This window comes from Cavia porcellus, unplaced genomic scaffold, assembly GCF_034190915.1.
Source record: "Cavia porcellus strain 051 isolate PalLab524CR breed Dunkin Hartley unplaced genomic scaffold, mCavPor4.1 scaffold_6, whole genome shotgun sequence".
In the NCBI taxonomy this organism is placed as follows: Eukaryota; Metazoa; Chordata; class Mammalia; order Rodentia; family Caviidae; genus Cavia; species Cavia porcellus.
Window position 1 is genome coordinate 35,613,133 of NW_026947489.1, and position 24,627 is coordinate 35,637,759.

The window sequence follows — 24,627 nt, forward strand, 5'->3', positions numbered from 1 at the left end:
AAAAAAAAAGGAACTGAGGTGTCTGTCATATTTCTCCGAATCTATTGTTTAACCCAGATAAATTGGAAAGCACTTTAACCGTATTTTTCGTCAAAAATATGACAACGAAGGAGCAAATGAAACTCACTTTTTATGTTTCTTAGGTTTATACCCCACAACCTTTGTGGGTCATCCACGCCCGAACCTTTTTAGACAGGCAGCCTCTAGCCACCCTTAGAGGGTCCTGATTTTGAAAAGAGGAGTTGACCAATCAGGTGCGGAGCACTGTTTGGCGCTGCCATTTGATCCTGGGTTGGAACAGCTGTGGGACGACCGGTTGCGGTGTACTGGGCGTCTGCGGAGGAGGAGGGGGCTGGCTGAGGCATGAGGAGAGTTGCCTGGCTTTAGTGGGATGTGTAGGCGGTGTGCCGCCGGCAGGCCGATGGGGGAGAGAAGAAGCACCCCGTAAAACGAGGTGACGACGGCGACCAGCCCGGGCGGGAACCGGGACTGGAAGAGCACCTGAGCAGCCGGCTGGTCCGGAGGCTGGGCGGGACCGAGAGGCTTAGGTCCAGCTGCTCCTGCCGAGGATACAGAGACAAAACAGAAGTTGTCTTTACATTTCAGAGAGCTGGAGCAGGCAAAGCGAAGTGTGAAGGGAAGGGGTCACTGGAAGTGGTCGGAAGTGGTGAAAGGCTGGCAGCAGGCGGTGGTGCAGGGTACCGAATCAGAGTCAGAGGGAGGTGTGTGTAGGTAACTGAAGGGATTAGAAGAGGAAAGAAGGTTAGTGTAAGTGCAAGAGTGAGGCGTGGCTGGATTCCAGGGTCTAGAGAAGAGGGCGTGTGTAAGTGCAGAGAAGGTAGAGGTAAATCCGTGGAAGTGGCTGGGGCCCGGAATCCGAGAGGTGGCAGACCTGGCCGGAAGGCAGAGGAGCGGAGCTCTAAACTTGAGAGTGTTGGGGAATTGGAAGACTTCGTGGCGAACAAGACTGCGGACTCAGATCTTGCCCCGGAGAGGGGACGGCGCGTCTGGCATGTGGGATCAGAGGCTGGTTAGGTTGGCGTTGCTGCAGCACCTTCGGGCTGCTTATGGTATTAAGGTCAAGGGTGGCCATGGGCAGTGCGATCGCAAGAAGCGCGAATCAACAGCCCCGGAAATTGGGGTAAGTTCTTGGGAAAGGGGATTTGAGTTAACGGCTGAAGTCACGCCCGGTACCATCACCCATTACAGTGTCATGCTACAGTGTGTGAATCCACTGTAAGTCAAAAAGAAATGTGGTTAGATGCGCCTAAATCAACCTATGCCATCACCTGTTATTTAAAACATAACCTTCTTGTCTCTTTTCAGGAACTTTTGATCATTGAGAAAAAGTGATAGGGTTTTCTAAGCTCAGCATTATTGAAATTTTGGACAAGATGATTGTTAAAAGCAGGGGCAAGTTCGGTGAACTGTAGGATGTTTACTAGCATCTGGCTTTAATGCGCGTTAACTAGCCAGATGCCAGGAGCATGTCTCTGTTGCTTCAATCAGAAACGTCTCTCTATATTGCTTTTTTACTTTGTGGTGCCAGGGGTGGAACCCAGGACCAAGCAACAGTCTCTAGGTCATACATTTTTTAGAAGTTCAAATGCGGGTATAAAAATGGTGGCAGGTTGTTTATACCAGACTGTGCAAGACGGCTCAGATTAACTAATGCAGATGCTTACTCTTGTGATCCTTAGTGTTTTAAAATTTGAATGTGCATTTCTAAAAATGAGTTTTAAGATGGCAAAACTGACTTAAATATTTACCCTGGGCCCCTCAGGATATAGTTTGAAAAGCACTCTTCCTTACAATGTGGAAAAGATATCAGATATAATAAAAGTCCTTTCTGTTGTTTCTTAAGAAGTAATCAGTGAGTGACAGGAATCAGTGCTTTAATTATCAACTGGCTAAATCTTTTTGCAAGTTAGTGTTTATGAAGTGACTAAAGGAAAATATATATGAGGACAGTGGGGGAACCTGTTGTGTTTTGGGGAAAATATTAATTTTTAGGCTAAATTTGGTTTAAGATCTTATTAAGCACGACTGAATTGATTTTCCATAGCCACTAGAGACAGAATCCACTGAATATTTTGAGGACCATGGCTTTATCTTGGCCACTTTTGTACACCAAACTTCTAGCAGAATGCCTAATAATGTAGTAGTTATTTGTTACCAAGTGTACTTGAAATAATTCTTTTGTTTTGACTGATAGCTTGCAGTTTATTTCTGATTTTATTTTTAAGGTTTTTAATTTGCCCAATGTTTAAGAAAATTCATTTTACACCTTATATTTGTGTTAAGGTAATTAAGTTTGTCGTTTCAGAGTAAAATATTTGGAGTCCCTTTTAATGCTTTGCCCAATTCTGTTGTACCAGAATATGGACACATTCCAAGGTAAGCACAGTTCAAAATGAAGAGTAAATAGTTCCAACTGGTTTTAGAGGGCTTAACAATAAATAGTGTAAAGTACCCATGGTTTAAAACTAGCAATTGATTTCATCTTTCAGTATAAACTAATGCAAAGATGAGATTTTGAATGTGTCAATTGTACTCACTTCCAGGACTGAATTTTAATGTCCAGTAATGAGTCTGTGTTTGAATATTAAATTAGTTTTGTTCAGTTAGAGTTTTCAACTCTTTACCAATTCTTTGGCCACAACTCAGATTTAAGTAATACACTAAATTGTAGTCAGATGCCGTGATGCATGCTGATAATCCCAGCACTCAGAAGGCTGAGACAGAAAGGCTGTCTCAAGTCTGAGGCCAACCATGGGTACATGAGAAATTCAAGGCAAGTCTGAACTACATAGCAAGATCGTGCCTCAAAAAATCAGGACTGAATTACCAATTCAGTAATAATTGATATTTTTGAGACATTAGATAAAAGAATATTTAACTTAAGAATATTTGTGAATAGTTCACAATATCTTATGTAGTGCTTTAACTTTCCTATGTCACTTGCTTTTTGTGAATAACTTTTTGACTAACTGCATCAGAAATTATTGGGCAAGTTTATGTTAACTATAAGTTAACTATAACTTTTATAACTTATAGTTAACTATAAAATGCATATAAAGGAACTTTCTTATCTCTTAATTTATTTTCCCTCTATGCAAAGTAGGGCTCCTTTTGTCTACTGCAGTCCAGTTACAGAGCTTTAAGTGATTTGTCAGCCAGAAGTGCTTATTGAACATTTTGCTTCCTGACTATGGTTTTCCTTCATTAATCCTTAGGATTAGATGCACGGTCTTTCTAAAACAACCACTTAATATTTAGCTTTTTTCGTGATTTACGAATGACTGCTTTTCCTGTTATGAAAACGTACAGTAGTTTCCAGCATTTGGAATTGCACAATCATATCCCTAGGAATAATGACTAATTTTTTGTTACAGGTTTTGACCTCATTAAAAAAACAAGCAAAAGAACCCAACTATGCATTACACTTTGTATGTTGGGTTGACATTTTGCCTCTATGATAGGCCCCACTACAACTTTTGTCGCTGGAATACATTCTAATTTGTTGGTACCAGTTGTTGAGTATCTTAAGTATCTAAGGCTAAGATAGTTTGAGATTATTGTTCAACATAAAGAAATTCAACACACAACCTCTAAGATGAGAAAAATTGTAAGGACTAGGATATATCTTAGTAGTTTGAGGAATGATGTTTGAGTGAGAAAAATTTATCTTATTTTCAAGCATATATAGAGTAGATGATAGATACTTAAAGCTATGTCTGCTGTACCAGGTAATCCATGGGGAGAGAGTAGATAAAAGAAGGCAGCCTTGGACAGAGCCCTGAGTCATTCCACTATCCTGAGAGATCTGGTAGAAAATGAGGGAGAAACAGAAAAGGAGCTTGAGAGAGGGATAGTGGAAAAATGGCAAAAGGAGTATTTGTGAGCAGGGAAGTGGTCAGCTGATGCACAAGGCAAGATGCTGCCTAAGCCCGGGTTTGGCAAGGCAGAGGCCTGTCTTGACTGATGAGAATTGTTTGCGGTAATGAGTGTGAGAGCTGATTGGAGAGGGGTGCATTGACAGAGACAGTCACTAACTGAACGCGAGCAGACAGATGGAGGATGATTGAAAAGGATGTGGAACTAAGCGGTCACACTGAAGTTGGCTGAGTAAAAAGATGCACTTGAAGAAGTTTCCAAGGAGCAAGAAAGATAACTGCAAGCCTTTGTCCCAAAGATTAAAGGGGTTTCTGACATTAGAACTTCTGAAAGGGGCATAGTACTTGGCCTGCTCATGATTTTGGAAGGAGGAGAGGATTTGGTATAGTGTGTATCTGGCCGCATGAACCAGTTTTCTCTTTCAGCTTTCTTGTGGAAGCTTGCACATCTTTAGAAGAACATATTCATACCGAAGGGCTTTTTAGGAAATCAGGATCTGTTATTCGCCTAAAGGCACTAAAGGTAAGCTTATTTTTGACCTATAATTTTTCATGTTTATCACTTTCTGATTTGGTTTCTTTGTGATTGAAGTATCTAGAACATAATTGAATAATTGACAGAAAATGAATTGGGAGGGTTTTTTGTTGTTTCCTGGCAGAGGAATCTTGAAAAGAAGTTTTATATCATTTGTATAATACTTCAAAAGTTTACTGAGTAACTTCAAATTCATAGCCCTTATAAAGTCCTACCTGAAATGAAAACTTTATAGTTTTATTTTTACCTTTCTGCAGAGGAGTAATAACTACTAAAACGAGAGAACTTTACAAAAACTCTTTAATGATAATGAGGATTAATTTATTTATAATGAATTCTGAAGCTGTGAAGATGCTCTCTATCATTTGTTTCAGAGTAAACTGGATAACGGTGAAGGTGGCCTGTCCTCTGCGCTTCCTTGTGACGTTGCAGGACTTCTTAAACAGTTCTTTAGGGAGTTGCCAGAGCCCATTCTTCCTGCTAATTTGCATGAAGCACTTTTCAAAGCGCAACATTTAGGATCAGAGGAGAAGAACACAGCCACATTGTTACTTTCCTGCCTTATGACTGACCATACAATTGATATATTAAGATATTTCTTTAACTTTCTCAGGAATGTTTCTCTTAGGTAAGTGATAATTACAAGTCTTTGGGAAATGATAGTGTAATTTCTCAACTACCTAGAGATTTTCCCTTGTGGGTAAGAAATTCCATTTCTAAATGGAAATTTTTCTTTAAAAGAAGTACACCTTATAATTTAGGAAAGACTGTATAATTGATTTCCTGTTTTATTGATGTCTTAGTGTTTTACAAGATTCCTTGTACATAGAAAGACTTGTGATTGCTGTGTTTTAAAAAATATTTGTCCTTTGCTTTTCTAATATGTTGCCTGTCCCTGCTGCCAGTCCACTGATTTTATACCTACTTGCCACCTTCTAATACTCTTAGTTTTCTATTTGTGACTTTGAAAATCAGACAAACATGTTTCATTTGTGTGGATTTTGGTTACCATGATTTTTATAATCTATGCTAATTATATGGAGATGATAATATATTTTGGTTGTCTCTTACGTTTTCTTTGTTGTTTTGATTTTTGATGCTGGGTATTGAACCCACAGGCTCCAAGGTGGTAGGTAAATCAATCTCTACCACTGAGCAGTCTTTGATCTAATATTTGGTTTGACTGGTCTATGACTGATAGATTAATAAATCTTCAACATGTGCTTAATATGCTACCTTAACTTTCTATACTGTTACCTGTTTCTCCGTCTAATGAAACCTGTTTTCTCATGTAAGGTCCAGTAAGAATAAGATGAATAGCAGCAATCTTGCTGTAATATTTGCACCAAATCTTCTTCAGACAAGTGAGGGACATGAAAAGATGTCTGCTAACACCGAAAAAAAGCTACGATTGCAGGCTGCAGTGGTACAGACCTTTATAGATTACGCCTCAGACATCGGTAAGCTGTGGCTCCGTCATTAATAGGATTTGATCAAATGTGGCAGTTCCTAAGTGCTTCCATATCTACTGTGAAAGCAACTACTAAAGAGTTGGATATTAGCTACACAGTGTTTGGAGGGGAGTGTGAAGGAAGGATAATAGTAATCTTATTTATGAAAACTTTTATTTAGGGCGAGTACCCGATTTTATCCTGGAAAAGATACCAGCTATGTTGGGTATTGATGGTCTCTGTGCCACTCCATCCTTGGAAGTCTTTGAAGATGGTGACCATGAAACCCCCAGTGAGTGCAAGAGAAAGCGAAGGCAAAGTGTTGGAGGTAAGTGGCAGTCTTGTTTTAGGGAGGTACTGCGATTTGCTTACTGGTGTGTCCCCTTTGGACATGAAGCATAAGCTGTAGGATGTGCCTTTTTGATACACAGTTGGAAACTGTTTGATATGCATGTGAAATACAGTGATTGCACAACATGGTATTGGGTACTGTATCTATAGTATAAGCATAAAATGTGTTCAAAGGAGAAAAATTCCCTGGGTAAAATGATCAGAGTCTGTCAAAGAGGAAGTCAAATTGGACTTCTTAAAGAGTGAGTGGAAAGGGGTTAGATGAAGGATCAGAAAATATGTTCTATACTAGAAAGATGCTATGAAGAAAGTTGTACGGGAAAAAGGTAATACATGTGTGTCTTATAATAAATCAGTGTGATTTGAGTGAGAGGTTCATTGTATGCACTAGAATAGCATGGTGAACTTGATGTTAGGCTGAAGAATTAGAATATTAACCTAGATGTAGGTTTTGAAGAGATAATGACCTGAGGCATAGAGTATTTTAGGAAATTATTTCATTGAAGGAAAGGTAGGAAGAACAGTTGAAAATATATGTTAAAGAAACTGTCTTCCCTTTGGCGTAAGTTTTTGAGCCCTTTGTCAAAGAGCAGGTACTGAATGTGCCTGGGATTGTTCTCACATCCTCTATTCTGTTCTGTTAATTCACATATATGTTTGTTTGTTGTAAATACCATCCCATTTTTGTTACTGTAGCTTTGTAGTATAATTTGGAGACCAAGATCATGGTGCTTCCTGCCTTGTTCTTATTGCCCAAGATTGGTTTGCTATTCTAGGTATCTTAGGTTCCATATGACTTTTAGGATTGTTTTCTATAATTCTAAGAGGAACGCTATTGATACTTGGTTAAGGTTGTGTTAAATCTGTGTATCAGTTTTGGAAGTATGGCCATTTTGACACTATTGATTCTGCCTGCCTAGGAATAAGAACCATTTTCTCAGGTCCTCCTTAATTTTCTTTTTTAAAGTTCTATAGTTTTCATTATAGAGGTCAATTCCTTGGTTAAAGTAACTCCTTGTAAGTGTTTAATTTTTCTTAATGTTATCATGAAAGGTATTAATTTCTTTAATTTCTTTTTCAGTGAGTTTATGATTGGTATATAGGATCATTATTGATTTTTATGAGTTTATGTATCCTACTGTGCCACTGAATTTGGTTAGTCTAGTATTCTTTTGGTCTATGTAGAGGATCATGTCATGAGCAAATAATAATTTCACTTCTTCCTTTCCTATACATAGACCTTTTCTTTCTCTTGCCTGATAACTCTGGCTAATGTTTCAAAAACTGGATTGAGCAGCAGTGGTGACAGACATCCTTGTCATATTCCTGATTTCACAAGGAAAACTTTCAGCTTCTTTAATATGATGTCCAGCCTTCTATATTTTAAGACAGGGAGGGTCTTGCTAAATTGCCCAGGCTAGACTTAAACTCATAATCCTCCTGCCTCAGCCTTCTGAGTAGTCAGTGTTACAGGTATGAGCTACCATGGCTAGCTCATCTCAACAATTGTGAAGTACTTTTCAGAAGTGATAAGTGTATTCACATTATTATATAACTCTCTAGACCTTTTGCTTTGATAAATATATTACATGAATTACTCTAGCTTAGTTTTATGCTATATATTAACAGCATTCAGTTGTCTTGCCTCAGAGACTACACAGGATCCCATGAGTAAGTTCTTATAAGCAGATTGATTTAATCTTGTAATTTTCCTGTTCTCTATGGTGCGAGCATGTGTGAGTACTGCTCGGTATTGTCATTGAGCTCACAAATATCTTTCATAGATACAGTGCTGAGCTGATTAACAATAATACCTTTGTTGATGTTGTATTTCCTGAAATGAAATAGAGACCAAAATGATGAGCCTATTACAGAGCCTGAGACTCCCGTTTCTCTTTATACTCTAGATCAATATTGGTAAACCTTTTAGAGATTAGTACCCAGACTGTAATCCAAAACACACTTAATTTATCACAGAGTACCCACAATGCAGTTAATCCTGAAAATGGAGATTTTGGTTTAGAAAGCCCAAATCCTGCATTAACATCTTTTGTCACAAATAACACGCATACTGAAATTTGCTACCATCACTCTAGGTGGTCTCAGTAATGTGTGTGTGGTCCATGATGCTATCGGGACAGTTTGGGGGTTTGGAAGGTGCCACATCTAGTGTAGGTCTCTGTTCCCAGGGAAAGGACAGCGAGAGGATGGGGAGATAAAGGTAAGAGATAGAGTACAGAAGGCTGAGGCCAGGTAGAGCCCTCTGTCCGCGTGAGAGGAAAGATACTACTCAGCCACTCAAAGCGTTTATGTATATATTTGTCATGTGACACCCCTTTGCTTAACCAATTGCATTTTAGGGCTGGAAAACCTGTCCATCTGGGCGCTCCATGCTCCCAGCTCTGCGTGTGTGAGCAGTTGTGTAAACGATCACTGGCTCAGTGAACAGGAAGGGACGTTTTGCTTTCCCATACTCCTGATTTTCCTGTGCTCTCCTAAGTGTGTGCTTTCTGCTGTGGCTGAATCTGTTGCTTGTTCTTTATTTTTTTGCTCTTGTTTCTCTTGTTTCTTTTTTCCTGTGATAGTGACCTTGTTTGTCTGCATTGGTACCATAAAGGTTGGCAGTTGGAGCATTGCCCATTTTGGACTTCTTGTGAGGTTTCAGTATTCTCTGATTTGTTCCTGCTTCACTGTCAGATGTAAGATTTGTCAGTAGTCTGAGAGGAGATTAAAACCACAGTGAAAGCATACATTTTAAAATTTATTGCAGTAAAAGGCAAGTCATTGCAAAGACACATTGCCATTGACCTACTTGAAAACAGTAGCTCCAAACACACTTACCCCTTCATTCTTAGCAGTGTCTTTTACTGTAGTAAAGGTTCTTGGGGCTGGGAATTTAGCTCAGTGGCATGAGCACCTGCCTTGCAAGCACGCAGTTGTGAGTTCCATCTCCGGTACAAAAAAAAAAGCCATAAGCAAATAAAGGTTCTTAAAAAACATTAAACATTTACTGTGTGTTGTTTTTGTTTTTGTTTTTTAATTCTCATGCCTTGGTCTCCCAAGTGCTGGGATTACAGGTCTGTGCCACTGTGCCTGCTTAGATTGGAAAGAATTTCAGCTAGCAAGAAACCTCTCAGAAAAATATAGGAAACTGCCATGTAACATTAATATACATTTACCAGTTCTTTTTTTTTTTTTTTTTTTTTTTTTTTTGTATTGGGCACTGGACCCAGGGTCTTCTCACTGAACTCTATAATCCTGGCCCTTTTATATATATATATATATATATATATATATATATATATTTTTTTTTTTTTTTTAAACTGGAGACAGGCTGTCACTAAATTACCCAGGAGAGACTGGAAAACCTGCAGCCCTCCTTGCCGTATGTTTTGATCATCCCTTGTATATTATTGAGCTGTTTCTGAACTTAAATGAATATTTAAGTGACATTTGGTGATTCGGAAGTCAAAGTAGCTAAATCTAAAATACATGGTTTAGGTCTGTATTAGTCAGTATCTCTGTGACTACTTGACTGTTTCCTTTTTGATACTTTGGTTTCTTTTCCTTTTTTTTTTTTTTTTTTTTTTTTTTTGTAATATTATATTGTCTTTCTTTCCCCATTTCTTTGGCCGTTTATTTTGTCTGATTTGTAGGATTTTTTTTCTGACCACCTCTTGAATATTTCATTCTTCCATCTTTGACCTTCTCACATTCATTCATATGCATCCTCCTTCAGAGATATGGTCTCACTGTAGTTTAGGCCGACTTTGAACTCACTGACAGAAGTTCTCCTGCCTCAGCATCCTGAATGCTAGGATCACAGGTGTGTGCATCACCACACCTGGCTTATGCATTAGAAATCTTTCTTAAGGGGTTCCGATAAAGATGGCAGATAGATAACAGCAGACTACAGAGGCTCCCTTAGATAGTCAAGTTAGATTTCAAAATAATACAGCGTGGGGAGTCCTGAAGAGAGGGAGATGAATATTCTCGATCCAGAAAGATACTAAGATGAGAAGAACGGATCAAACATACAGTCCTGGTGCTGCTACTGGAACAGCTAAAGGCCTGGTGCTCTCACTGCAGCGCCTCGGCAACCGGAACTTACGGAGCCACCTGAAATCCCGCCACTTCAACTCACTGGAGGCGCAGTCACACTGAGGTTGGGGGTTGGCAGGCCAAACAGAGAGCTGAGCTGGTGGGAAACCTGTATCGACCTGTGGTGAGTGCCATTTTTCTGTGGAATAAAACCATTCCACAGAAAAAGGGGCTCCAACAGAGGATATTGTGGGACCGGGCAGACTGGCAAGAACAAGGAGCAGCAGTGACTTCAGTCACTTGCTCCCTTCCAAAATGGGATTGGTGGGGTATGCTTGGCCTGGGTTATACCCCTGGCTGAGATCCAATAGGTTATCCCAAACCAATTCCCTATGCCCCCGACATACATTAATGCAGTGAAGGCCTCAGCAGGTTGACTGACCTGGAGGGGAGGAGCCAGTATACTTTGCACCTCAAGCACCCTGCAGTGGGCAGGCCCATCTAGCCAGCGCACTTCAGAAGAAGAATTATAACCAACAAAGAAGGAAACTGGAGCCTTCTATATATACCTGTATGGAAGAAATAAAAAATATGAGAAGAGGAAGCAACAAGAAAAAGTCCCCAGCCCCTAGCCCTGAGAACATTGTCCAGGAAAGGTAAATACAAAGGAGATGGAGGACAGCAAACATACAATATCAGTATCAGGACCTCATAGATGAGTTCAAAAGTGAAATATTTAACCAAGTTAAAGCAAGATATAAATAGATTAATAACAGAGATGCTAGGCACCTCTCAAGAAAACAAAGACAAGAATGGAGGAACACAAAAAAAGGGGAGAATCATTTGATGAAGAATATAAAGAACGCATAGAGTACATGAAGCAGGTTCAAAGAGATTATCAGGAAATTAAAAACTCCATTGAAAGCTGGCAAAACTGCTTGAAAGAAACTAAGGATTATCCAAACTGGAAGAGAGGTTTGCAATGTGGGATCATGAAAGGGAAAATTTCTCAACAATAACAAGGAAACAAGCAGTAACAATACAAAAGCTAAAAGACAACAAGAGGATCTATAATTTAAGAATAAAGAATGTGAATGAAGAAGCAGGGGTACAAGCAAAGGAACTACAAAGACTATTTGCAGAAATAACTAAGGAAAACTTCCCAAACATAGGAAAAGGAAATGATATTCAGATGTACGAGGCATACAGAACTCCAGCCACCTACAACCAAAACAGAACTATACCCAGACATATAATAACCAAGATTCCAGAAATCCAATATAAGAACAGAATATTAAAAGCTGTCAGAGACAAGAAACAGATTACTTACAAAGGAAAGCCCCATCAGAATAATGGCTGACTTCTTGGCACAAAGTATCAAATCGAGAAGAGAGTGGAGTCAAGTATTCCAAGCCCTGAAAGAAAATAACCTCCAGCCCAGATTGATATACTGTGCAAAACTATCTCTAGAAATTAATGGAGAAACAAGATACTTCCAAGACAAAGTGGAACTGGGGGAATTTGTGACCACCCGTGCAACACTATAGAGAATACTGCAGGACATTCTAAAGAGAGAGAAAAGTACCAGGATTCCAGGAACAGTGGCAGAGAGGCCTCAATGAATGGAGCAAAAGCGAAATGAAGAAGACAGACAACTAATGATGGAAAAAGCGCAGCTCAGAAATGAGGCAGAGAAGATTGGCTATAATCTCTAACATAGATGGCCTTGATACACTAAATTAAAAAAAAGAATCACAGGCAGAATAGATCAGGAGGTAGGGTCCACCGAGATGCTCTTTAGGAAATATAATCAACCTGAAAAAGGGTATATGGACTGAAAATCAAATATGAGAAAACAGTGCTCTGTGACAGGGAACCAGAGAGTAATAGGGGCAACTAGACTAGTATTTGAGGATAGGTGGGAAAGACAGGCTTTAATAGGTAAAGGAATACAAGATCAAGTTCAGGAGGGAGAAGATTTCAAACCACTTAGGTAAATAGCAGGTTGCCCTCCCCCCCCCCATTTAAACCGAGGGTGTTGGTGAGACCCAAAAATGCACAGTATTCCCTGGGAGAGTGAAAGGAGAGTAATAGTCTTATAAAAGACAGAAGAAGATACTGTTAATAGTGAATCAGGAATCAAAACCCATATTACTCGCACCGCTCTGCTTAGATAGAACTTATTCTGTCCCAGTTTGTCTACATGCACTAGATCTGAGGGCACAGACAGCTCTCCCAAAAACACTAAGATATAGCACAGTAATCATTTTTAATTTCCTATTAACTTAATCTGGAGTCCTGTATAAATTATACTGTTATGACTGATTTTAGTTAAATCTGGTTTGTTTGATTGCTGTTTGTTATGGACAGATTTTATTCAAAACTGTTATAATAGTATCAAGTCTGAGAGTATAGACAACTGTACTGAAAATGACAAGATTCACTATGAGACCCATTCTGGTTTGATTACTACCTGTTTTTGCAGTTTTATACTATCTACAAAGTCGTGTTTCTGTCAATACTGTTATGTACTGATACATTCAATTATACTATGTCGGATGATATAGACAATTCTATTGAAGATAACAAGAGACAACACAGTAACCATGGTAGAACTCCTTGTGCAGTGGTTTTATATGTCTTTTTCATTTTATGTACCTACAGGAATATGTTTTGTTCTGTCCTACTTAGTATTGTTTCACCCTCCAATATAGAAAGGATAGAAATACATGTTAAGACTCATGCATGCATAGAACCTATAAACAGTTTATGAGAACTGATCTTACAACACATGACGAAATGAACAAATACTTTCAAGGAAAAGACACTGCAGTACCCAGTGCTGATCCCAGAGTGTCATGATGTGAAGTCCAGCAATACTATTATTATTTGTCTAGAATGATTTTAGTCTGCTTTGGTTTGTTTAATTTCAACATAAATGAAGATAGAGATAATTGCATATATGTTTAAGTGTATAGGATTGATAACCATATTACTAAGTTTTGGTTGGATAGTTGAATAGAACTATTTGCAATCTCACTGTTTGAATTCCCACTTATATATTCCACTTTTGTATCTTGAACAATTATTTGTAAGAGGACAATATGTAAACATTAGTGATTTATTACTGTTTATTTTTTTCTTTGAAAGTATGTATTATATCTACCCATTTAGTGTCTTGTTTAGTCTTTCTTTAAATAAATAAATAAATAAATCTTTTTTAAGCTTCATATTCTTGTACTCATTCCTATTAAATGACCTCCTTTGCTTGCGTTTTTAAAATCTACCATTCCTGAACTAATAAATTGCAAATTGACTTCTCCAGCTCTGATCTTTCCCCAAAATGGATTCATATCCATTTCTTAGAGTTGTGCCGAATCCTTCTACTCCAAGTGTCCCTTTTCGTTTGGTGGCACCATTGTCTATTAGGATATGTGCATGTTTGTATCTTCTCTCTCCTAGTTCTCGCACCCTATCGTCACCAAATCTTGTCGCTGAACTCTCGTAAACATTTCCCTTTCTGCCTCCATTTCCACTGCTGCTACTTCAGCTCAGACTTTGTCTCTGGAACTATCAAAAAATGATGCCCTCTTTTGTACTGTCTGTAATTTGTACATTTTATCATTTTATTGTATATTTATACAAGTATGGGATTACATGGAGTGGAACAGAAATATATCTCTTAGTGTTTTTCTATGTTGAAATAATTATTTTATAATAACCTTAAATTTTAAAGTATCTAACCGGATACAAAGTTAGGTATTATAAGGCTACTAATCAAAATATGCATTACTGGTAGAAAAAAAAATAGGTGTTTTTACCGATTATATAATTATACATCCCTTGAATTTCAGATTTTGTTAATGGAGCACTAAATAAATTTAAATCCAACAGAACACCCTCTGTTACACCTCAGCAGGATGGAACTGGTAAGTATTGGTTAACTACTGAAGTGAAAATTTCTGTAGTAATATACAAAAACTAATTACAATAAAAATTACTTATTTTAGTTAATAGTCAAATTTAGTTTAAATAAAATTTTTATTGGAGATACTGTGTTTATATGATTTTGCAACTTTGTTGATTATATTAGGTATAATGAAGTCAAAATTGTGGATAAAAATTTCTTTTAGTCTGTTTATAGTACAGTTTTCTTAATCAGGATTTTTTTGCTGCTTGTAATTTAGAGTCTATTAAACATGGGGAATTAGTTCAACTTCATTTTTGTTTTAGAACCAGAAATTTATTATTGTATTTTCCAATATTTTATCCTCATTTGCTTGTTCACATGTCTGATCTATACCAGACAACCTGATCTTTTGATTTTAAGTGATGAAATAAACTGATTAATATTAGGTTAGGAAAAGCAAATATAATATTTAAATTAGTTGTTTTGACTTTTCTTTTGGTGGGGGTGGGTTATTTTCATTTTGTTGTTTGTTTGTTTTTGTTTTCTTGAGACAGGGTCTTGCTATGAGTCAGACTGGCCTTGAACTCATTATGTAACTGCAGGCTGGCCTCAAGCACTCGGCAATCCTCCTGCTTCAGCCTCCAGAGTTCTAAGATCACGGGTTGAAGATAATTTCTTTTCCTATGTTAATATTCTTTCATCTGTGTTATATGCATCTTTTATTCTTTTGAGTTTTAAGTTTTTGCTGCTTCTGAAGCCTTGCCACTTTTCAGCTTTGCTCTTCATTTGAAGTTTCTGCAATGTGTAGTTATATAACACGTCTAATAATGGCACTGTAACGCCCACATTTTTCGCTCTGAGTATTAATTTGTAAGAAGAAATTGTGTAAAGGTTTTGTATTGTACCTATTTTATGGGAGAAATAGCAAACTGGTTTTGTTTTGTTTTCAGCCCAGCTATCTGAATCCCCAGTGATTCTTACACCAAATGCTAAGCGTAAACTGCCCGTAGATTCTTCTCATGGTCTCTCAAGTAAGAAAATGAAGTCCATCAAGCACAGTTTTAACTTTGAGCTGTTGCCAAGTAATCTCTTCAGTGGCAGTTCTACACCAGTCTCAGGTAGCAAATGTGGTTTCTTTAACTGGGTTGTAGGCATTGAGCATTTACAGTTTACCTCAAGCAGGACCATTCTAACTAGTTGATTCTGATCTCCACAAGATGCTCACATATTTGTTTGGATTTTTTTTTTAAAAACTTTTGCATACTTTTTTATTTAGAACATTATATTTGCCTTTGATGTTTGTTTCCAGTGAAATCTAATAAGTTCTGATTATTTTGTTTTACTAATTTGTGTTTCTTTTATTTGTGAAAAATAACCCATCATTAGATAGAAGTTTTGTACTTCACCACAACTGAATGGTATTTTTTTACAGCATAAAATGGACATATTTGGGACTGAGACTGAATAGGACAGAAGTACCAAAAGATTTACAAAAGAAGAAACTGAAAAGGGAGGAAATAATAGCATAGCAGAGGGGAAAAGTGTTACAAAATGGAAAGACAAAAAAGATGTCACGATATAGAAATGATAGAATTTTATAAAGAGAGGAAACTAACATTATTTTAATGGCGGTCCATGAGTATAATTCTGTGGATGGTGTTGACAGAGTTGACTGGCATTTAACAAACTATCCTGCAATCAAAATGCTAGGGAAAAATATTATTTTAAAATATTTATGCACTTCTAGGCCAAACAATATGGAATTTGTTTGTTATATACTCAGAAAAGGAGTTCAATAAGTCATTTACAATTGAGATTAGGTCTAATAGACCAAATAAGAAATATGAGGTAATGAAACACCAAGTATAGGAAACTCCATCATCAGCGTCTTCACCATGATGTTTGGTAGTTAGACATTTCTTTGACATTATACCACCCACAAAAAAATAAGGAGAGGCCAACGTGACAGTGTAAAATACGTTATTCAAAGAAGGATAATAATGCAGAACGAATTTGGCTATATACACTGTCTAGATTGGAATATTGCATTGTGTGTTGAATGTTTTAAGATGTACCATACATAGTAAAATTATTAAATAAATTTGACAAAATTGTTCTTATATTTCCTGTTAGCTTATAAAATTAATTTTAAAAACATGAAATTTTTGGTCACCCTTTATTTAAATAATTGAACTGATAAGTGATTAATGTGAGTACCTATTCTTGACAAAGAACTATTTCAGATTAATACCATCCTTTGAAGCCAAAACTATTCTGTGTTTTATGGCATCTGTATTTTTATAAAGTCTCCCCTGTTAAAACAAACACTGACTCATTAAAATTTAATGATAAGAACCATGATGTTTATGTCTGCAGCTCTCGTAGTAGTTAAAGTTTGGAGACTTAAAACTCCTTAGTATTTTCTTAATATTTAAGAGCCATTCCAATTTGGAAGAGTTTTGCCAAAGAGCAAATGGAAATTGTAGTTTTATCAGGCCAGGGATTTAGCTCAATGACACAAGCCGCCTGCCTAGCAAGCACAAGGTTATAGGTTTGATTCTTGATACAAAAAATAAATAAATAAATAAATAAATAAAATTTAAAAAATAAATAAAAAGATAAATGTGGAGTTGTAGTTTTACCTGACTCTACTTAATCACATCAGAGCATCTTCCCCAAGAAACAAATTTATTTATTCCTTCTCCATGCTGCCTCCAAAAGCTTAAACACTATAGTGTTGTTTTAATCTTAGTTTGAGTCTGCATAATCAGTGTATTTTCTTTATAAAAACATTAAAAAGTTCAGCAGTTAGCTCCTTATTTTTAGTTTACTGTTTTTCTTGGATTGTACTTTCGCAGCTACAACTCAATAAATTCCATCTGTAAGATTGAAAATAAGTTGATTTCTAAGTCTGAGTTGTAACAAATCCCATACTTTTTTTTAATATGTAAAGGCAACATTAATCCACAATTCTTAGGTAAATGTAGATCGTGATTGATCACACGTGATTCTCACACGTGTGATAAACTTAAACATGCTTCCCGTGTGTGATCACTGCTGCACTTTCAGTATGACTGGCGTGTGGCTCTGGGGTAAAGCTACCTGTGTCACGTCAAATGTGTTATATATTGGCCTACAACATTTTCTTTAGCCTAATACACCCTAAAATCATTGTGCTGGTGGTATTTTTTCCATTTCCACAACCAAAACAAAATTTAAAAAATGGTTAACTCTTTATCAACAATGATGCAGACAGAAAGTTAGTGTTTATTGGATATATACTAGATAGGAGTCAAACATAAGTTAATTAAGTTGAATTTCTGTTGTAACCTTTATTTTTTTTGGTGCCAGCAATTGAACTCATGACCTCATGCTTGCCAGGTAGGCACCATGCCACAGAGCTATATTCCTAGCCCCTCAAACCATTTTTTTGCATGGAAATGGCAGTGCCAGAGGGACCTAGTCATGGTTATGGATAATTTTTGTTATGGGAAGGAAGTTTGGACAAGTTTCAGTCTCGAGTCAGGTGAATAGCAATTGGAAAAGCGGCTGTATCCCGAATATTCAGGCTCCAGCTCATTTTGGAAGTTTATTTTTTATGACAGTATAATTAGTATTCTATACTAGATACTATATTGGAAATTGTACAAAACTGTTGCTTATTCATTGTCTAGAGACATCATGCAAGTGGGTGAGCAAACTCGACTCTAGCTTTACTCACTGAATGACGGTGTCGTCCTTTTCATATTATTAAGTTTAAAGTGGAGGAAGTATGAGAGTAGTATTTGAAGTAACTTTTAGTGGGCAATATATATATATAAAATACTACTTCAAGTCAGTCATTTGACATGTAAACTTTCTAACCAGAAATTATGGTTTTTATTGTTGCTTGGGGGCAGAAATTAAAGCTTTAAATATAACTGTGTTGTTACTGTTTTATACTATGAAAATAAAATAAGTGTATGTGATGTATGTGGTTATGTTTTATAGTACATTGTGATACAAGTCCAGAAGGGTCATCTCAGAGTTCACTGTCTCCTGTCGCTGTCAGTGGAAACCATTTGGTCAGTGCAGGTGTGCTAAGGCGAAGTAAAAGAATTGCAGGCAAAAAAGTTTGCAGGTAATTTATCCAGGACATTTTATAGTCATTGGATTACTATTTCATATATACATATGTATTTTGCCATATGGTTCTTGGTAAAATATTGTGTCATTCTACCAAGACCAGATTTGAATAATAACTTTTGACCTTTCTTTTGGTGTCTTATTAATCAAGTACCTCCATATACCAACCCCCCAAAAATTCCTAATTTATGTCCACTTTGCTTGCTTAAAATCCTGTGTCAGTGGGTATAATTTTCCAGTTTCTTGTTAGTTTAAAAAGCTAGTCTATCATAAGTTGTGTGGTTATAAAAATGGAAACACATATATCACTGTGGTTTGATGTTTTTAGTTCTTTTTGGGAAGATACCCAGAAGGGAACTAGCTGGTTCAAATGGGACCTCTAATCCTAGTTCTCTGCAGAATCTCCACACTGATTTCCACAGTGATTGTACTAGTCTGCACTCCCACCAACAATGGACAAGGGTTACTTTTTCCCCACAGCCCTGCTAGCAGTTATTATTGATTGATTTCTTGGTAAAAAACCATATATTTTGGAGTGAGATGGAATCTCAGTGTTTTAATTTGCATTTCTTAAATGACCAATGATGTTGAACATTTTTTCATATGTGCTGTTTGTATATCTTCATCTGAGACCTGTGTATTCATCCCAGATGCCCATTTTTGGATTGGGACTTTGAATTTGGGACCTGTGATTCTTTTCAAATCTTGCCAGATTTCAAATGCCAGATAAAAGTCCTATGTCTGAGGGACAGTTGGCTAAAATTATTTCCAACTTCTGTGGTTGTCTTTTTCATATGTCCATCAGTCGAGGAATGGAAAAAAAAAAGATGTGGCTTTTTTATATAATGAAATACTACTCAGCCACAAAGAAAGACAAACTTGAGACCTTTATAGGTACATGGATGCAACTCAAGTGCATACTCACAAGTGAAATAAATCAGACCTACATGTGAAAAACTGAAAGAATAAATAAGATCAAAAATATACATAGATATTATGAATAGGGAAGAAACTGTATCAAAGAAAAGTGAAACTGCTGAGAGAAAGGGGAAAGGAAGGTAGGAAAACTGAAAGATACATATACACAAGATAGTGAGGACAGTGATGTGACTAGCCAATGTCTCTTAGTTCATTGGAAAGAAAATTTTGTGCTAATTCATTTTTGGACAGTATTTCATGCTTGTATCTTGTACTCTGAATAACTACTATTAATATAACAATACACAATGTATTAATTGTTTTTACTTTCCCACCAGCCTGTTTTGAAACTGTTTTATTGATATTTTTACTTGTTTCTGTTTTTAAAAAGACACAAATTAATATCATTTTAAGATTTTCTCCTTAAACTAATCCAAGGAATCAAATGATAACTGAAAAATGAAAAGTAAAAAAAGTGACTCTAAGGTAATGATTCTGATTTGTTTCCGCATTTTTATGATAAATACATCATTTTTATGTGCCATCACAGCGTGTTCATGTATGGTGTCTTGAAGCTTTAGTCTTTAAAAAGGAAGGAATTTAAAAAGGAACAAATTACTTCGTTCAATTATTAGTAATGTGATTTGCTTTGAACTTTTTCAAGTTTCATTTTATAACAATTTCTTCCATTTGTGCTGTAAACTGATCTTTTCCTGATTCTTTGTAGGGTGGAATCAGGAAAAGCAGGCTGTTTCTCTCCTAAAATTAGTCGCAAAGAAAAGGTTCGAAGATCTCTGCGTTTGAAATTTAGCCTGGGGAAAAGTAGAGATTCAGTAAGTGTCTTGTCATGTCCTCAGGGGGTTTGCGTTAGCATAAGCTGTAGACAGTACTAATAGAGTCCTTCTTCTCCTCTGGCTACCGAGCCATTCTGTTTTCTTTGTATCGAGACTTCTGTCCCCGCTAAAACTGAAACTGGCCACCAGTGAATTCAACATTACTCGAACCAGCAGTCCAAAATAAATTTTCACTCATCTTGTCCTGTCAGCATCTTGTCCTGTCAGGGGAGTCACGTGCTTGCCTTTGGTGTACTTTCTTCCCTTGCTTTTCACTGGTCACTTTTCAGATTCCCTTGGAATAGAGGGGCCGAAGCTTAGTCCGTGGACTTTTTCTGTTTACTCAAGGGAATAGTTAGGTTTAAACTCAGTATATTTACTTGAGACTCCCAAGCTTCAATTCTCCAGCTACTTCTTGATTCTGCTTTCTCATGCACGGCTAATCTATTACAGTATTCTGATCTCCAGGCACCAGTACCATGTTCCCATGTGTGCTGTCCTCAGCTGTGTCCTACGGCAAGCTCCAAGTAACAGGCCCCAGATTCTACCTTTGCTGCAGCCCTGCCGCCAAAGCATTCTTTGAGAACTAAGTTAGGTCGCATCCCTCTTCCGTTCAGAACCCTCCAATGATTCTTTTTCCACCCAAATTCACACTGGCCTGCGAGGTTCCACACATTCTGGTGCTAGCACACAGTTTTGGGCTCTGCTCCTGGCAGGCCCGTTCCTGGCTTGCTGATTCCACTCACTGATCTTGTTGTTGAACATGCCAGGTTCTGCTGCAGCTCCGGAGACCACACTGGGTCCTCTTTCTGCACGGCTCTTCCCCCTAAACCTTCATGGCTCTTCTCCTTACTGTTCTTGATTCAGAAATAGACCCCTCGTCACTATATTTAAAATTACACTCCCACCCTTCATCACTCCGAATCTTCCTTACCCTCTTCTTTATAACACCTTTTACTTTAGGTATTGGGTTTATGCAGTGTAATTTATTGTTTCTCTTGCTTTGATTGAAATCACATCTAAACTGTAAATTCCAAGAAGATAAGATTTTGATCTTTTTTTCTCTATTGTTTGTGAACAGGCCCTTACAGAGATAGTACAAATTTTATTTTTTTAAACAGTGAATATGTAAGATTGCTTTTATTTTGTAGCATAAAATATCAACTAATATATATAATTCTTATTAGCAGATAAGAATATTTGTGTTACAAAACGGTTTCCCAGTTATATATGTCTTCTTTACTGAGCTGTAGATTTTGATACCTACAAAATTACTGTCTTAATATTTCAAATTAATTAAGTTTACTTCTTAACCAATTTTTTAAAAATTATTCTTTTCTGTACAGAATGGATGTTCTGGTGTTAATAGATATGAAAATGTTGGTCGGAGACTTGCAAGTCAAGAAAGTTTAAAAAATAGGATTGAATCTGTAAAAACAGGACTGCTTTTTAGCCCCGATATTGATGAAAGATTACCAAAGAAAGGTACATTTATGCGGTACTGTTAGTTTTACCAAGAAAAACCTACTTTACTTTCTTTTAGTTGCTTTTTAATGATAAAATGAACTAAGCAATTTGCTGTTCTAGATAAAGTTTATGTTTGAATAAGAAAATATTTAAATTGGCAATGTATTTTTCTGTCAACAATTGGAGGATACTTACACATGAAGACATTTGGTATTTTTATATTAAAATTATGACTAATCTTTAATTTTTTGGAAGTGTTGAGTAACTTTAGTTGCCATGTGGTTGGATTATATTTCAAAAACGAGGTCAGATGTAAAGGATTAAAAGCACTGAACTGCTTCATTTTAGGTTCAGTAAAGATCAGTAAATCTGAGGAGAACTTAGTGACTCCAGAGCGACTGGATGGAAGAAGGTACCGGATGTCGTGGACAGGACTTAGCAATTCGAGTTTTCAAGAAGTGGATGCAGATGAAGCTTCTCCGGGAATGGGAAATCTTAAAGTACAGAACTTTTCTCTGGAGCCTGAAATTACAGTGGGAAAGTCACCTGATGTACCCTATAAATTCTCCCCTTCCACTTCACACAGCAAAACCAACAGCAGTGTAACAGAAAGCTCCCTTAGTGGGGATGAAAATAACCTGACCTCAGAGACTTTGGTGAAGATTCAGAAAGCTTTCTCTGAGTCTGGAAATAATCTTCATGCACTGATAAGTCATAGGCAATCATCAATAACTGATATGGAAAAAGAAAAAATGAGTGAAAATTCTTATGTAGAGTATAAATCAGAGGAAAATCTTGAAACTAATGATTTGACTGTGAGAGAATCAGAGAAAAATTGTGAAAACTCTGCTGTTAAAGATGAAAGTTGTTCTTCAGAAAGAGACTTACCACATCAAACTCAAAAGTTTGGTGGAGAAACAATTATAAAATGTTACTCAGCTCAGATGAAGGTAGAACACGATGGAGACATTCACTCAGATGTACAAAAAGATGATTTAGTACAGCAAGAGATCCCTATTGCTGAGCAAATGAAGGAAGGGCAGTCCCCGGAAGCTAAGCTACATACTCAGTCAGAGGAGAAGAATACATTCGATGAGAACTTAATGAAATGCACAGCTTCTGGGGAAGACGACCCTAAATCCTCTTCCCCTCAGCAGAATGCATGTAATATAACAAACCTGTCAAAATGTAGACCTGTGAGAATCGCCAAACAGCAGTCACTGGTGGAAACAGGCAATAAAACAGGTTCTGAAAGTGTATGTGTGACAGGGTATGGGAAGGTTTCAGACCACATACAGTGGTTTAATCAGCTTTCGTTAAATGAATCCAATAGAACAAAAGCTAAGTCACCCCTTAAGTTTCATCGTACTCCCGTCCGTCAGTCTGTGAGGAGAATTAATTCTTTGTTGGAGTATAGCCGAAAACCTGTAAGGCAGAAGTTGACTTACCTTGGTGACACAGCTTCTCCTCTGGTTAAATCAGTGAGTTGTGACAGTGCTCTTCCTTCTTGTGCAGAAAACACATCAAAAGAACCCCCTGTCTTTAGTACCAAACTAGGTCCTAGAGAACAGAAGTTTGTAAAGATGAAGAGGCATCCAGATTCTGGAAATGCTACTCTTGGGTCTGCTACAGTTTGTAAGCAGCAGGTGATACCTCATGGCCAAGTTAAAGTTCCCCTGGAGGACCTGACCAATTATGATACATTAGCATCTGCTGTGAAGAAGGATGTGGGCATTCCTCCTGGAATAAAAACCAGGGTCCTTAGGAAACCATCAGAAAGGGAAAGAGCTTGGTACAAAGGTTCTCCAAAAAATCCTATAGCAAAGGCTCAGCTACTGCCAACATGTAAACCTATAGATTTGTAACTGGCAAATGTTATTCTTGTCATGAGTATAAATAAAATCAGCAGTTGGTGATAGGACTTTGCAGAATAATGTACATGTTAAACTTGTAGTGTAGGATGATTACTAAGCAACCGGTTTTTTTTGAAGCATCTTCATTTCTCTACACATGTCATTACTTTGTTTTTCTTAATTATGGTAGTATTTAAACAAAATTTTTTGTGATTTCTTAAAGCAGAGGTTACAGAAATTGTTGGCTGGGTTTGTAAAAAAACTTTTTAAAAATATAGCATGGTTTTCATTTTGGATGTGTGAGAAAAAGTGAAGCCAATTTTGTCTATTTCTCCATATCATGTAAGGTTTCTTGTAAAACCTAGTGTGCAAAGGGAAAGAGTAAGCCCTGCCAGTCTTGCCTTGAATTAAATTAATGATTGGTGTATTTACCAAATCCCTAGGAACTAAAGTGCTTTAATAGTCTATGCATTACTCATGTTTGATGCAGAATAGTTTGGTGCAGATCTCCTGTGCCTGTATAGTGTGTCCGCTTGAAATAAACAATAGCTAAAGCAGAATGATCATGGAAATGTGCTTTTACAGTGTAGAACTAATTGATTACTTTTAAGCCATACTTTGTTCTTAAAGGTAATTTGCACAAATACATGTGTTTTTTTTTTTTTGTCTGTTATAGAAATGAAATTATTTAAGGAAAAACTTGAAAAAATAGTCAAGGTGATTTTTTTTTTTTTTCTGTGCAGATGCTTGACTTTAGAACTTGAATAGTTGATTCGTCTCTGTATATTGTACTCAGATAAAAAAATTAACGATGGTCTTGTGTGTAAATGTTATTTATTTAGTGAAGATATTAAAGATAACTTTCTGGAAAATGACCTGCCTGTGACTAATGAAATTCAAAATGCCATTTGTAACTTGAACCAAATGGTCAAGCTAATCTTTCTAAATTTATATTTTAAATTATTAGCTGCCACATGTTAGCTGTGCACAAACTAGAGTAGGATTGCACATACTTGGAGCAGTCAGACTTACAATGTACAGAATATATAGGAAGAATTTTAATGTTTGCTTTACTGACTTCTACTTGAGGATAGTGTGTCAATTTTATTTTAAAGCATTTTGCTGTTTTCTATATTCATAACCTGGGAATCAGTCCTTCCTCAAAACTGAGTACAGTAGTACCTTGGCTCGGGAACTTAATTTGTCCTATGATTTTGGAAAAGATGGCCACGTTTGTGCTCATGTGG

At 37.0% G+C, this 24,627-nt stretch overlaps 1 protein-coding gene across 1 annotated transcript; it reads left to right on the forward strand.

Annotated features, from left to right (window-relative positions):
* The first annotated feature begins 269 nt into the window (after positions 1-269).
* On the forward strand, positions 270-24,255 carry Arhgap11a (Rho GTPase activating protein 11A). Its single transcript, XM_003475662.4, has 12 exons — positions 270-1,141; positions 2,327-2,397; positions 4,323-4,419; positions 4,806-5,059; positions 5,728-5,891; positions 6,064-6,210; positions 14,129-14,203; positions 15,135-15,302; positions 18,175-18,304; positions 19,955-20,060; positions 21,407-21,545; positions 21,876-24,255. The coding sequence occupies exons 1-12, from the start codon at positions 1,013-1,015 to the stop codon at positions 23,390-23,392; spliced, it is 2,997 nt and encodes a 998-aa protein (XP_003475710.1). The 5' UTR covers positions 270-1,012; the 3' UTR covers positions 23,393-24,255.
* Positions 24,256-24,627: the final 372 nt, after the last annotated feature.